Below are 13,181 nucleotides of genomic sequence, written 5' to 3' on the forward strand. Positions count from 1 at the left end.
GTGTCTGATGATGGAATAATATCATAACATTAAACAAAACTCAAAAAAGTCAGTTATGCATAATACCTGCCAACGTTTGACCTCGTCTTATAACTGGATCAAACAGTGTGTACTTGGAGTTGAATGTGTCTACTTGACTGAATTGTTTTGATTGCTTTCATTGTTGATTTGTATACAACGCTCTAAAAAAGTTGGACCTGTTTATATTCCTCAGATGATATTTGTTGTGAACTGGAAAAATAGAAAGAAAATTTAATGAATTGCTGAAGAAAAGCATTTTCACACTATGATGCTGCTAAGTGTATAAGTGGGCGCACATTTCTGAATGCGCCCACAACTGAGGTGAATGTGCCTATAGTGTGAGAGGTCCATATAAGTAGAAACCTGCTATGTAAATTCAGTACATTTACCATTCAACAATGGCCTCCCTATTGCCACTTATATGAAAACCAGAACTGTAGAGAATATTATTAATAGATGTCCTGTCAAGGGTAATTTAAAAGTTTTCACTGCTTTTGCTGTCCTCCAGCTGTACAGAGATCAGTAGCTCTGAAAGTGTGTGGATTCACCACTTTTCACTCATTTTCCTCTTATTACTCTCATTTCCAGCATTCATCTGCTCTTAGATCAACAACGTCAGAATCAATAAAATTACCTCTCAACTTATTATGGTTATTTTTGGCAACATCAATACCAAGCCAAGCTTTCTGCAGCAATTTTCCTCGCTTTTTTTTTTTGACATGGGAAAACACAAGTTGGTTATTTTTGCTACGCTTAGTTATTGCAACAAAGCCAACGATGATAATTTTCTTAAAGTAATAAGCATTGTTCAGTTTAGATGTCGGGACAATTTTACAAAACAATCAAAAGTATTTGATAAATCTGTATGGCTTTGTGATTTATAAAATCTTATTAGAGAAATGTATTTATCCTGGAAGCAGGAAAGGATCAATGGAGAAAATAATGCATTTAAACAGTTAATGGCTGCTGAAATACACTTAAAATGAATGTCTTGTTATAAAAATAATGTAAAATCAATTATGGAATGCAGTTAGAAATTTCCATCCACTCATGGTCATGAAAGTCATTCCAATTTGGAGAGTTTAATGATACTGTTAAACCTTCTTTTTCTAGTGTGGGCTGATTTTATAACCTACAGCTTCAATAATTTGCTAACTGAAGAAACGGGGAGTACAAATTTAAACTAGGTGTTAGCTTCCTACCATCTAAACAAGGTTAAGGTCAGACAAAAAAGATTGCCGCCAGTACTGAGCCAGGTTCTGGTTCAGCCAGAAGTTTCTTCCTCTCCACTGTTGCTACGTCGGCATGAGGGATCGATGTAAAGTCAACAACACAACGCAGGCGATCGTCTACTGTCACCACATGCTGTTCCAGGAGGAGTGAATTCTGCAAGTTAATGACTCAATGCAGTCTGTTAAACTAATTTGAATTATGAACTGAACGTAATTCTCTATTTGATAACTAGGATTGAAATTGCTTGTTAGTAAAATGTTTCGAGACCATTTTTTTTGTGGATTGGTGCTTTATATAAATGAGCTGAACTGAATTGAATTGATTTTGACCCTAAATCAATTAGAGAAAATGCATTATAAAGGTTGAAATTAAATTACATTTCTTGATATACCTCATGTGTTGACTGTATCTGAATAACCAGGATCTTACTTCCTTGTTTTTAGCCAAATTGAATAGACAGTACCCAAAGTTTAATGCTTAAAGAGAAAAAAGCGCTGTAAAAAAAGCATCGCTACCCTTGACCTCTTTTCTGCAGGCAACAAAAAAGCCATTTGCCATCCTCCCTTTGAAATAAAAAAAAAAAAAGCATTGCTTCGAGTGCCAGAAGAGGCAGACCTGATTGTATCTGTGAATAAACAGACCTTTGGCACTGCAATATTAAGATTAAAGGTAAACATTGCAACTGTTTCACTGAGTCCCTCGCACAACAGAGGAGGTGATTCACTCGCTCTCAGTTCAAGGTTCAAGTTGGACCTCTGAGATAGTTTTTTTCAGTTTTTTTTTTTATCAAATATTTGTACTGACAAACAGGGGCCGCCTCACAAAGTCAAGCGAGGACGGTCTTGACAATGTGGGAACACAATGACGAAAAGCCTTTGTCACTCAAGCAAACACCTGGCTGTGATGGGTCTCTAAGCAACTACTGTTAGTGCATGAAAGAAAGGGAAGGGAAACAGCACCTGCTTAATGACGCGCTGGTCGAAACCTGTCTCATATCTCCTGCAGGAAGGAGTAGAGGAGCTTTCTCGAGTGGGGAAGCATGTGATTTAAGTCAAGAGGAGCTTTCTTCATTTAGATCCTCGGTGTCTTTTCATGTTGAACCTTCAGAGCTGTGACGTTGTTGTGAGGGTGGTGTCACGGTGGAGAGAAAAATGGAACTGATAAAACAGGGACAATGATGCACATGAAAGAGGTTGTGTGCAACAAGACCACACAGCTAAGAATCTTTGGTGAAACTGGGAGTCGACTTTGTTCAGAGCAAAAATAACGCTGATAAAAAAAAAATGAGTCAGAAGGTGCTAAGGAGGTAATTAAGTCTTTTTTTTATTTTCGTTGAAGCCGTTCCAAATTCCTCCTTGTTTTTGTGTATTATCTTGTTCGTAATACTTTATGAAATCCTTACCCTGCTGATGAAAACTGCAATAACACCTTTTAAATTAGGTGCTTGTTTTACACTGAGGTCATGCAATGTCTTGCCAAAGTATTCACACCCCATACTTTTTACACATTTACTCATATTGCAATCAAAAACAGTGGGAATTTGCTTGATAGAGCAACACAAAGTGATGCATGGAAAATGAGTTGTGCATCTGTATTTAGTCCTCTAAATTGATGCTTTTTTTAACCTTTCTGTGTAATTACAGCAGCAAGTGATTTGGAGAATGTCTGTGTTTCTCTTTTGTTCTGCACAAGCTCAGTTAGACTGGGTTTGTCAAATTTGTGAGCACCTGTTTTCAAGTATTGCTGCTGATTATAAATTGCATTTTGTCTTGTTTTTGATCAGACCATAAATGTGCTCTGATCCAATCCCTTCAGTTGTAGCTTTGGCTGTATTTTTAGGGTCATTTTCTAAGTAGATTACAGATCCAAGACAAACATCTTTTGCAGCTTCTAACAAGTTTTCTCCTAAAACTGCCTTTTATTGAGTAAAATTCATCTACAGAACTTCCTCTTCTCTGGTAGATCAAAACATATCCACTGCATGATGCCAACACTACCATGGTTCACCAAGGAAATAATGCATTCAGGGTGATGTGCAGAGTTAATTTCTTGCTACAAGCCAAAAAAATAGCATTTTGCTCTTATCTGACTGGTCCCTGCTGAAAAAAAAGCAGGGAGGCAGCTGAGGGGCAGCATTCCCACGTCATGATACTACTGTTCATGCCATTAATACTTTGACTTTTAACATTTCTATGGTAAAAAGGGTATGAAATTTTAGAAAATATGTTCTGCTGGACATTTTGGCAACTTTAATTTGCACAGTGCAAAAAATAAAAGTTTGAAGATTTTTGAGGATTCGGACAGCACAGTTCGCAAAGGTCACAATCTATATGCTATCGCCTGTGTGCGGATTCATTAGTAATGCAAAAATCATTCAAATCTAAGTAAAGTCTGACAGAAGTTGACTACATATGGTCTGAACCTATCTATCTGCTGGTTGTCATATGTGTTGGCTCAGGCTCTGATGTCACTGAATGAGCAGTGCGGGCTTCCAGTGCGCACCTTCGGGCGCGCAGCGGTGGCACAGCCTGTGAATTGTCCTCTTCCTGCACACTCTGCACAGAAACCTGCTGTTTCTGCTCATATTTTTCTACAACCGATTTTCTGGTCGAGAGTCCTCAAAGAATCCTAATCAGCCTTGGTTTCTTTGGAAGGAGCTTTTTTTTTTGAGGGGAAGGAAAGGACTAAAAAGAGGTAAGGTGGTTTTACTCCTGTGTGAAGATGTCCTTGAGCGCGGGGCTTTTGCGCGTAGTTTTTCCTCACAACAAACTGAGACTTGTTTAAATTGAAAATGCTACCTTCTTCCGCCCTAATTAGGCGATTCACTTGTTTTCGGGTGGTGAGTTTGCGCCCAGCAGCAGCAGAAGAAGAAGGAGAGCCAGTGTTCAGCACCATGGAGAGTGGCGTGGTGCACATTTTCAAAGAGGACCGCTGTCCCTTGGGCCAGCCGGGGCAGTGCGTCCCGAACTTCACCTGGCAGCCCGGCTTGTCGGACATCTTCAACTACACCCCGAACGGCACCTGGGACGCGGAACCTGAGCCGATGTCACCCATCATCCCCATCATAGTCGCCGTTTACTCGGTGGTGTTTGTGGTGGGCTTGGTGGGCAACTGTTTGGTGATGTATGTCATCATTAGGTGAGTTTGGATGCTTGGTATGCGTGTGTAGGGGTGTGTGTGTGTGTGTGTGTGTGTGCGGTTTCTGTGACATGTCAGTAAGTGTCAGGCGCCCCACGTAGCCAACATGCGCGCACAGAGGCGGCGCGTTATTGTGAGACTGATGAGTATCTTTTCAGCGGCAGTCATGAATGCCTTCTTTTTAAGTAATTTCAACCAGTACATCACGTAGCAAAAATAATTACTTTTTTTCGTTATTTACATATATATTGGATTTTTCTCTGTTTGTCTCTGTGAAGTCTCCTTAGTGGGATTGTGGATTTCGACCCTATTGAAACAGTAGCATGTGTTTTCCTTTTTATTCTGTTAATCTTTGAACTACCTTCCAAGCTGTAAGGTTTGTAGAAGCTGCACAGCTTATTTTTCATTAGTAAATGTCATCTGTTCAATTACACGGGAAGTCCTGAGAAACCCAATGCAAAGCTTTGAATACTGATTCAGATATCAGAAAAAGAGGGATGAAAGGACCGATCTTTCTTATATTTTTCATTAAGTGTCCACAAGTTTTACTTTGCGTCAGAATTTCTGCAGGAGAGCTGAACAATTTAATCTAAAATGATGATCCCATCCCATTATTACACTGATTGTTTTTTACATTAAAAGAAATCCAAGGTGTGTCTTACTTACCACAATATTTTCTCAAGAATCAGAATATCGCATCAAAAAAGCACCAAACACAGGCTGTACCTGAGAAATTAATTATGTTTAATAGGAATGTGTACAAACGAGTTGTACAAAGGCAAGAACAGAGTGAAAAAGTTATGCAATGTTGAAATGCCTGCTGGAACTTTCCCAAATAATTAAATAAATCAATAAAATAAATTTTTATAATAAAAATATTTTGCTGTTTTTTTCTCTGGAATTCTTATGAGTCAAAGTCATACCTAAAGACTGAATAAATATTTTGCACAACTATTCCACCCTGAAAAAAGAACAACTCAAATGAACAATTTGAAGGCCTAAAATAATACACCATCCATCATCATAACAGGGAAAACACCAAATTGTATTAAACTCTTTAATTATTTTAGCTTTTTACAGAGTGCAGTGTAAGTCAGCTACACCATAACTGCCTTTGTACCCCGTGTTTGCATCTTCACCCCCTGCAGATACACCAAGATGAAAACAGCCACCAACATCTACATCTTCAACCTGGCGGTGGCCGACGCCCTGGTTACCACCACCATGCCCTTCCAGAGCACTGACTACCTGCTCAGTTCCTGGCCGTTTGGCGAGGTGGCATGCAAAGTCTTCATCTCCATCGACTACTATAACATGTTCACCAGTATCTTCACCCTGACGATGATGAGCGTGGATCGCTACATTGCTGTGTGTCACCCGGTCAAGGCTCTGGATTTCCGTACGCCAGTGAAGGCAAAGATCATCAATGTGATCATCTGGGTTCTGTCCTCAGCTGCTGGGATTCCTGCCATGGTCCTTGGCAACACCAACACCAACAACGGTACATCAGCTTCAGCTCTATTCTCTATAGTCTTCCTTTGTATTCCAAAAGCCAATCTAAAATATAACTTCTCTCAAGAATATTTGACCCTAATTAGTCTAGCTGACTGCTTCAATTTCTTGAAAAAGATGTTCTTTAATTTTATAAAAGTCTACAAAGGCTTCCAGACTTGACAGGAAAATTATGACATTTATTTTACAGAAAGCTATTAGATCACTGACTCATAATTTCAATCTGACCTCAAAACCTTGCAGTGCTAAGTGATAAATGATTTTACATCTGCACTTTAAGAGTTTTTCTAAAGAATGCACACCCCTTGAATCTGTTCACATTCTGCCACATTATGACCATAAAGACTCAGGAGATTTTTAAGATGCACCCACTTTTCCATGTTTCATTTGTGAAAGTAAATCACAAAAATTAGGCATAAATATCTTCCCACTTTACAATATGTTCTACTGCATACTTTAAATAATAATAAAATACACAAAAGGTTGTGGTTGTATCATGACAAAATGTGAAAGGATTCAAACTTTTTCAAGGCATGGTATGCCACTGAGGTACCATGTACTTTCGGTCTGTGGTTCCAGACAAGATGTTAGCAGGATGTAAGCTAAACTATACATTAATATAGGGCAGTGGTGCCCAACAGTCTGTCCTCCAGGGCCATCCAATGACGGCTCATTAGAAGGCCTAAGAAGAACATTGACATGCTGAAAAGATTATTACTACCACCAAGGAGAGAACTAAAATGTGCAGGATGCTGACCTCTCGAGGACCGACTTTGGGCACCCCTGATGTAGGGAATCTACAAGCACAAGGCCCATGTATCAAAAGATAAGAAGTTCAAAATTATAAAACTTTTAGAACATATTTAAAATTGTTGACTACTGATTTTTATTTTTTTTTGTAGAAGACCAAGATTTGAAATCTCTTAAAGTAGAATACTCTGTCCTCATTTTGTGTATTTGTAACTGACTCCCTACATGTTCTCTTCTAATTGTTCTGCAACTTTTCCATAACTAACAGGAACCACAGAATGTGCTTTACAGTTCCCTGATCCCTACACCTATTGGGACACCCTGATGAAGATATGTGTTTTCATCTTCGCCTTTGTGGCGCCCCTCATCATCATCACTGTCTGCTACACCCTGATGGTGCTGCGGCTGAAGAGCGTGCGCCTCCTGTCTGGCTCGCGCGAGAAAGACCGCAACCTTCGACGGATCACCCGTCTGGTTCTGGTGGTGGTTGCGGTATTTGTGGTGTGCTGGACCCCCATCCACATCTTCATCCTGGTCAAAGCATTGTCAGCCAACGTGCCCGAGACCACATGCTGTCATGGCTGCCTACTTCTTCTGCGTGGCGCTGGGCTACACCAACAGCAGCCTCAACCCCATCCTTTATGCGTTCCTGGACGAGAACTTTAAGAGGTGCTTCAGAGACTTCTGCTGCCCTGGAGGGCGGGGTCATGGTGACTGTCACGGGGTGAGCAGAGTGAGGAGCACGCTTCGGGATCACACCTGCGCCACCGAAGGGAGGGGTGACGGGAGACAAGCCAGGCCCGTATGACTAGCCATGAACATGTCCTCCAGGCCGTACCAGAGCTGGGAGGACTCCATTGATCTGTGTTTGACTCAAATCACTACCACAATCTGAGAAGTAGTATCAGTATTGATTAATAAATCCCATGAAAAGACCAAAACCAAGAGTGATTTGACCCCACTTCATCTCATTTATATGAAAACATTTTGTCTAAAATATTGCAGTTCTTTCCTGAGTTGGTTTTAGGAAAGAGACTGAATGAAAGCAACATCTCTGCATGTTTTTTTTGTTTTGTTTTGTTTCCAACAGGCTAGGTATGCATTCGATTTATATCAAAATTCAATATTATGATCCTCCCATGAAGTCAGAATTTGAACTTTTGGAAGCAACCTCAACCTGCAAATCCAACATGTCTGAAAATCACAGTCTATTAATTTGCGTTAAAAAATCCAATCAAACTAATATTAAAAAATGAGGATCATTAAATGCTAGCTTTGGACAAAACCTTTGGATCCTTCCTCTTTTCCTTTTGCCCGGGATCGAGCGGCGTTCTCCATGAGCGACCCGCAACCGCGTGCTGTTAAAACGAAACAACAACAAAACGTGTTGACGTCACAGATCACGGAGTTTAATCTCATACAAAGCAATCGACAACAAAGCTGCAGAGGTACAGAGATATACATTTTATACAGACAAGAGAACAGACAACACGAAACACAAAAGACAGACAAAGGCGCCCAAAATGTGGAGGAAAAGATGGAAAAAAAACCTCTCTCTCTGGCTTGCTGACCTGTACTTTTTAATGAAAGAGGTGTTTCCCTATTTAATATATGCAGTCAAGGCGTTCCGTTCTTTGACCAATTAGAAACTTAGAAACTCCCGGAAACTCCCCTTCTTTACAGCTCCGATGTCTGGTTTTTATCTAACCACTTCGTGCCCATCTCCGTCCGACCTGGCCGAGAGGCGCCAAGAAGTCTGTTCTGCTCTCTCGGAATTGTAAATTTTATTGCTGTGTCTGTCAAAAGGGGGAGGAAAAAAGGCCCTGCTTTGTCTGCTGAATTCCCAACTGCTCAACAGAAACTATTCCAAATTAAAGTGTTGGCTATACCTTTACACATGTCGTGGATTAGCTATATTAAGCACCAAACAATAATTATTTTCTTTACACTAGCAACAACTAGCAACAAGGGACCGTAGTATTTGAACTCTGGTAGAGAAATTATTACTACGTTGCTTTAATACACAATTACTGCAGTTTCAGACAGAGAATAAAAATATATTCCCTGATTATTTTAGGAAAGGCACTAATTGTAAGCATTTTTTCAGCTTATTATCAATAGTTCTTAATTGGTGTTTTTGTGATTTGGAGTACAATATATTTGCCAACTCCTTTTTGACGATACACCTTCGTGAAATATTCAGTATCTCCTTAATGCTGAGAGAACTTCAAGGCTAAAACCAATATGAAAATAGCATATATGTAAAATAAAATACATCCGCACGTGTCTAATGAGCACAAAATTATCTTGCTGGGTGTAAATTTCTGCTTAGCACTTCATCTTTACAGCTTGGTATTTGTGCACTTGTGAATGTGTGATGAATCCTATTATGTGATACTGGAGGGATAATTTAAATATCAATATGCAGACTTCGCTTTAACCACACACATGGGCAGTGTTCTAGAAGGAAACTTTAATAACCACCAACCTCTGAATTTACACAAGCACAGTACTTTTTAGATTGTGTACATAAAATATATTTAATATCACAAAGCTTGGCTTATATTAGCTGAAATATGCATCCTGCTTTTTTATTGCAAAAGAATCCTTCCTGAGACTTTACTGCCTTGCTTTTTTCTTGAATACAGTAAAACAGTGGTCAGTCTGACTGAATTGAATTGTGTATGTTCTAAAGATTAGCTTCAAAGTTATATTACTGAAGTAGTGGTATTAGGAAGTTGTTATTGTGCCTTGTTTTTGTGCCTTCATTCTTCTATTAATTTTATTTTTACTCATATTTATGATAGTATCTTGTCAAACTATCAGTCTTACAGTTGATATCCCAACTATTTTAGTCAGTGTTGTCTCTCATATTATGTTTCCTTGACATTTTAAAACTTTATTCATGAACAAAAATCTTTTAATTTGAGCTCAGCTTTGGGAGTCAAGCATGCAAAAAGTGCACCTCGTGTCGCATTTGATATTTCAATGTATATTAGCTTTGGGTGTCAAATGACGCTTTGTAAATGCAGTATTAAGTCAAAATAAATAAGTAAAAAAGTTGGAAATTAGTTTTTTTCCTTTCTTTTTGGCAGTGTGGCTGTTAAAAAAACAAAAATGCAGTTGTTATTCATATCCATGTGGGTTCCAAACAGACACAAATCACCCATGAAATTATTTCTCACCTTACCATGACTGCTTTTTTTTTTTTTTCTTTTTTGCATTACTCAATTCAGCTCACATACAATGGCAGCGTTTCCATGGTGAGAATGCTGACTGAGAGACGGTGGCGGTCCAAGGCTTGTTTCATTAATTGTAAGGGACTTTGTGCTGTGGCCTTGCAGAGGAATTTGAAAAGAGAATAAAAACTGTCCCAATCTGACAAATCAAGGTTACGTTAAATCAAAGACGCGAGAAGAAGTTATTCTGAAGGCGTGACAGCTGTGCTACACATAAAAATGTCCAGAGAAATTAGTTTAAGACTGTTTTTTTTTTCACGATTGAGTCATTATTGCCAAAAAGCCACCCACATTTTTTCAGTTTCTTTTAAGCCACTGAAATTTCAATCCATCTTTCGAAAGCAATCACAACAGCAAGATCTGAGTGAGTCGCAACAAGTCATGTCACAATTAAAGGGCAAGAAGAAATTATAATTTAAATTAGTTCAAACATGTCATAATTCAAATAAATTATTTCTAATTGGAATTGCTTTTAATGATTGCAAGGTTTTAAAGTGATCAAAGACATTATGTCTTTGTTCTGTTTTCTTTCAATTCTGTCTATATGACACAGATTTATGTAGATAGTTGTGAATGAAGAGCAAAGCATAAGTTGAGCATGACAGTGTGTGGTGTGTAGATTTTGCTGGATCCCCCAAATGCAGGGAGCAGGTAAGCAGTCTTAATTGTTGCAAAAAGAAATTACAATTTAACTTAAAATTGAAAAAAATAATGACAGCAAATGGGAAGCAACATGAAAAATCAACAAGTGGAAACATGGAACCTGACATGTTGCTGTCAGGCAACAGGAAAATTCTTTAAGGAGTGACTGGTGCCAGAGGCCTATAAATAAATCTGTCCTGAAGTCGCAAAGAGGCGGCTCTGTTGCTCATTATAGAAAACTCTAAAATCAAGGCGCACAGTCGGGGGTTTGTGAGTATCTCCACTCCTGCCTGACACCTCAGGCAGTAACTGGACAACTCCTGGGAAGGAGAGAGTCCAGTACCTCTCCAGGAGCTTGGATCAAGAGCCCAAGATGTACGTAGAGGTGAGACCAACTTACCTGAAAGAATAGTGACACTGCACATTCCTAAAACCAGATTACGTCAAGAGGAAGTAGCTTGTCAAAGGCCTGGCCCTCACCTGTTACCCAGCTTGCATGGAATTGGGATCCTGATGTTCCTCTCTTATGGTAGTGGGCACAAATAGAGGGTGCTTCCTCTAGCTCCAGAGGCAAAAGCTTGATCATTAGGATCACCTGACCTCTCATTCAAAGGCCAATTTGCCCTGGAGAAACCCTACCAGGAGCTGAAGCTCCAGAAAAAATTACCCTCTGTATCATATTTATGCGCTTACCCTGGTGTGATGATTCAACAGAAAGTTATACAATCTAAAAAAAAAAAACAACATAAAATAATACCACTACCAAAGTAAATCTACAAACCTATTCTTTTGTTTTCCTGTTTAGTTATCCCTTTCTGTGGCAAATCTTAAATCTTAAATCAGTACAGTGAACCCTTATTTTTTTTACAATTATTATACAATCAAATATTCCATAATACATTGAAACCAAAGAACAAAACCTTTTTACAGGCCCAAACATTTGTTTAACAAATAAAAAGTAATGTATAAACTTTTTTTTTTTTTTTTTACAAATAAGTACTGTACTGTAAAATAATAATTTTAATATGAACTGAAAGCGGATTCCCGTGCCCGAATTGCGGAGATCAGCGCCGCCCCACCGCGACCTGAGTTATTGGATTAGAAAGGGAGAAAATAAAAAATGATTATGAAAAAAAACAAAACAAAGTATAGTAGGACAAATAGTGACTCACGTGTATTTCACTGCTCTTCTGACTGAGCCGCTGCATCCTGACTCCGCTCTGTAGCGGGTTTTTTTTTTTTCTTCTAAAGCCCGCGGTGCAGGTGTGTTTTTTCGAGAGAACATAGTTATCGGTAGTTGTTGTCTCTCTTTTTTCTTCTGGGCAAAAAGATTCTTATAAACCGACATGCCACCATCGATTATGTTAAATTTGGCAAGCTGTTTTACGTATGTGTACATATTAAACCGCAACGTTGTTGACACACAGGTAGAGAAGAAGCGGAGAGACTGTTTAGCCAATCAGAATGCAGAACACAATGCACGATGCAAATCCGCGAAGCAGCGAGACCGCGAAAGGTGAACCACGAAATAGGGAGGGTTCACTGTACTCCGATGTTGTTTTGTTACTCATTCTGCTGCAAGTTTTCTCAATTTTGACGCGCAAGACGTAACCGGTAAAATCCGGTTTAGGATTTTCAAAATAAAAGATCCGGAAGTAGTTCATTATTTCTTGCGCGGCCCGGTACCAATTGGCCCGGTGGTTGGGGACCACTGCTTTAGGGCAACTGACGTTCCTTGCATTACATTGATAAAGTGTCATTTCACAGAAATATACCTGATATGAAGAGTCCTGTGTATACTGTCATCACCTTGTTTCTTGTGTTTCCATCTGCGAGGGTAACTGTGAAGCTTTTAAACTGATTGAGACAGTTGACATTTCCTTTTCCATCATGGTTGTGATACAAAAACATGAGTGACGCAGCTAAATGAGCCAGGACTCCAGGCTTGTCAAAAACTTTTTCCATGATAGAGAGTTCATTCCATTGATTGGGTCATTCTTTGAGGGTTTTGTTCACAAAGAAATATTTTTTTTTAAATAGCTAGTTGACTAAGTGGCTGTACTCAAAAGGGAGCAGATCATTACATAATGTAGATCTGAAACAACTGAATAAGCGCTAAAACTCTTTATGCTTTTTAAATAGCACTTGTCAAATATTTTCTCAAGAGAAGAAGAAATTCACTCTGAAATGAACATTTCGGAAACCTTTGAGATCTTTGGGATTACTGCAGCTGAGTGGTAGACACCACCACTCGGAAGCAAAGCTGGGGGCTAAGAGCTGGACCCCTGCAGAGTTTTTCTTTCACCTCAACAATTTCTCAAGTCCATGTTTCTTGGAGCAGCTTACAGCCCTATTGGTGCAATCATTATACAGAGTCAGAAACGGGAGAAATGAAATCAATCTGTCCTTGGGTGAATTGATGAAACTGTCAGATCCAATCACAAAAGATTGCAGCATTTTTTTTTTCTTTTCTCAGTGTATGTCTGTCAAGTTGCATGTGAATTAGCTCTTATATGTAGCGGGTTGTGTAATAGATTCTTGTTCGTGTTAAGAATCCGACAAGCCTCACTTTTCAAAGAGAAAATTGTTCCACATGAGGTGCATGCTGGGTCACTGATTAAAACATAAATTGTGAATGTTTTGCTT

The 13,181-nt window shown here is 39.1% G+C and overlaps 1 protein-coding gene across 1 annotated transcript; it reads left to right on the forward strand.

Moving 5' to 3' along the window:
• The first annotated feature begins 3,738 nt into the window (after positions 1-3,738).
• On the forward strand, positions 3,739-7,855 carry oprk1 (opioid receptor, kappa 1). The gene is given in 5 exon segments (XM_032564625.1): positions 3,739-3,948; positions 4,072-4,392; positions 5,541-5,893; positions 6,923-7,221; positions 7,223-7,855. Coding segments are annotated over 4 exon segments (1,137 nt in total). The 5' UTR covers positions 3,739-3,948; positions 4,072-4,147; the 3' UTR covers positions 7,463-7,855.
• Positions 7,856-13,181: the final 5,326 nt, after the last annotated feature.

This window comes from Xiphophorus hellerii, chromosome 6 (genome assembly GCF_003331165.1).
Source record: "Xiphophorus hellerii strain 12219 chromosome 6, Xiphophorus_hellerii-4.1, whole genome shotgun sequence".
Taxonomy (NCBI): Eukaryota; Metazoa; Chordata; class Actinopteri; order Cyprinodontiformes; family Poeciliidae; genus Xiphophorus; species Xiphophorus hellerii.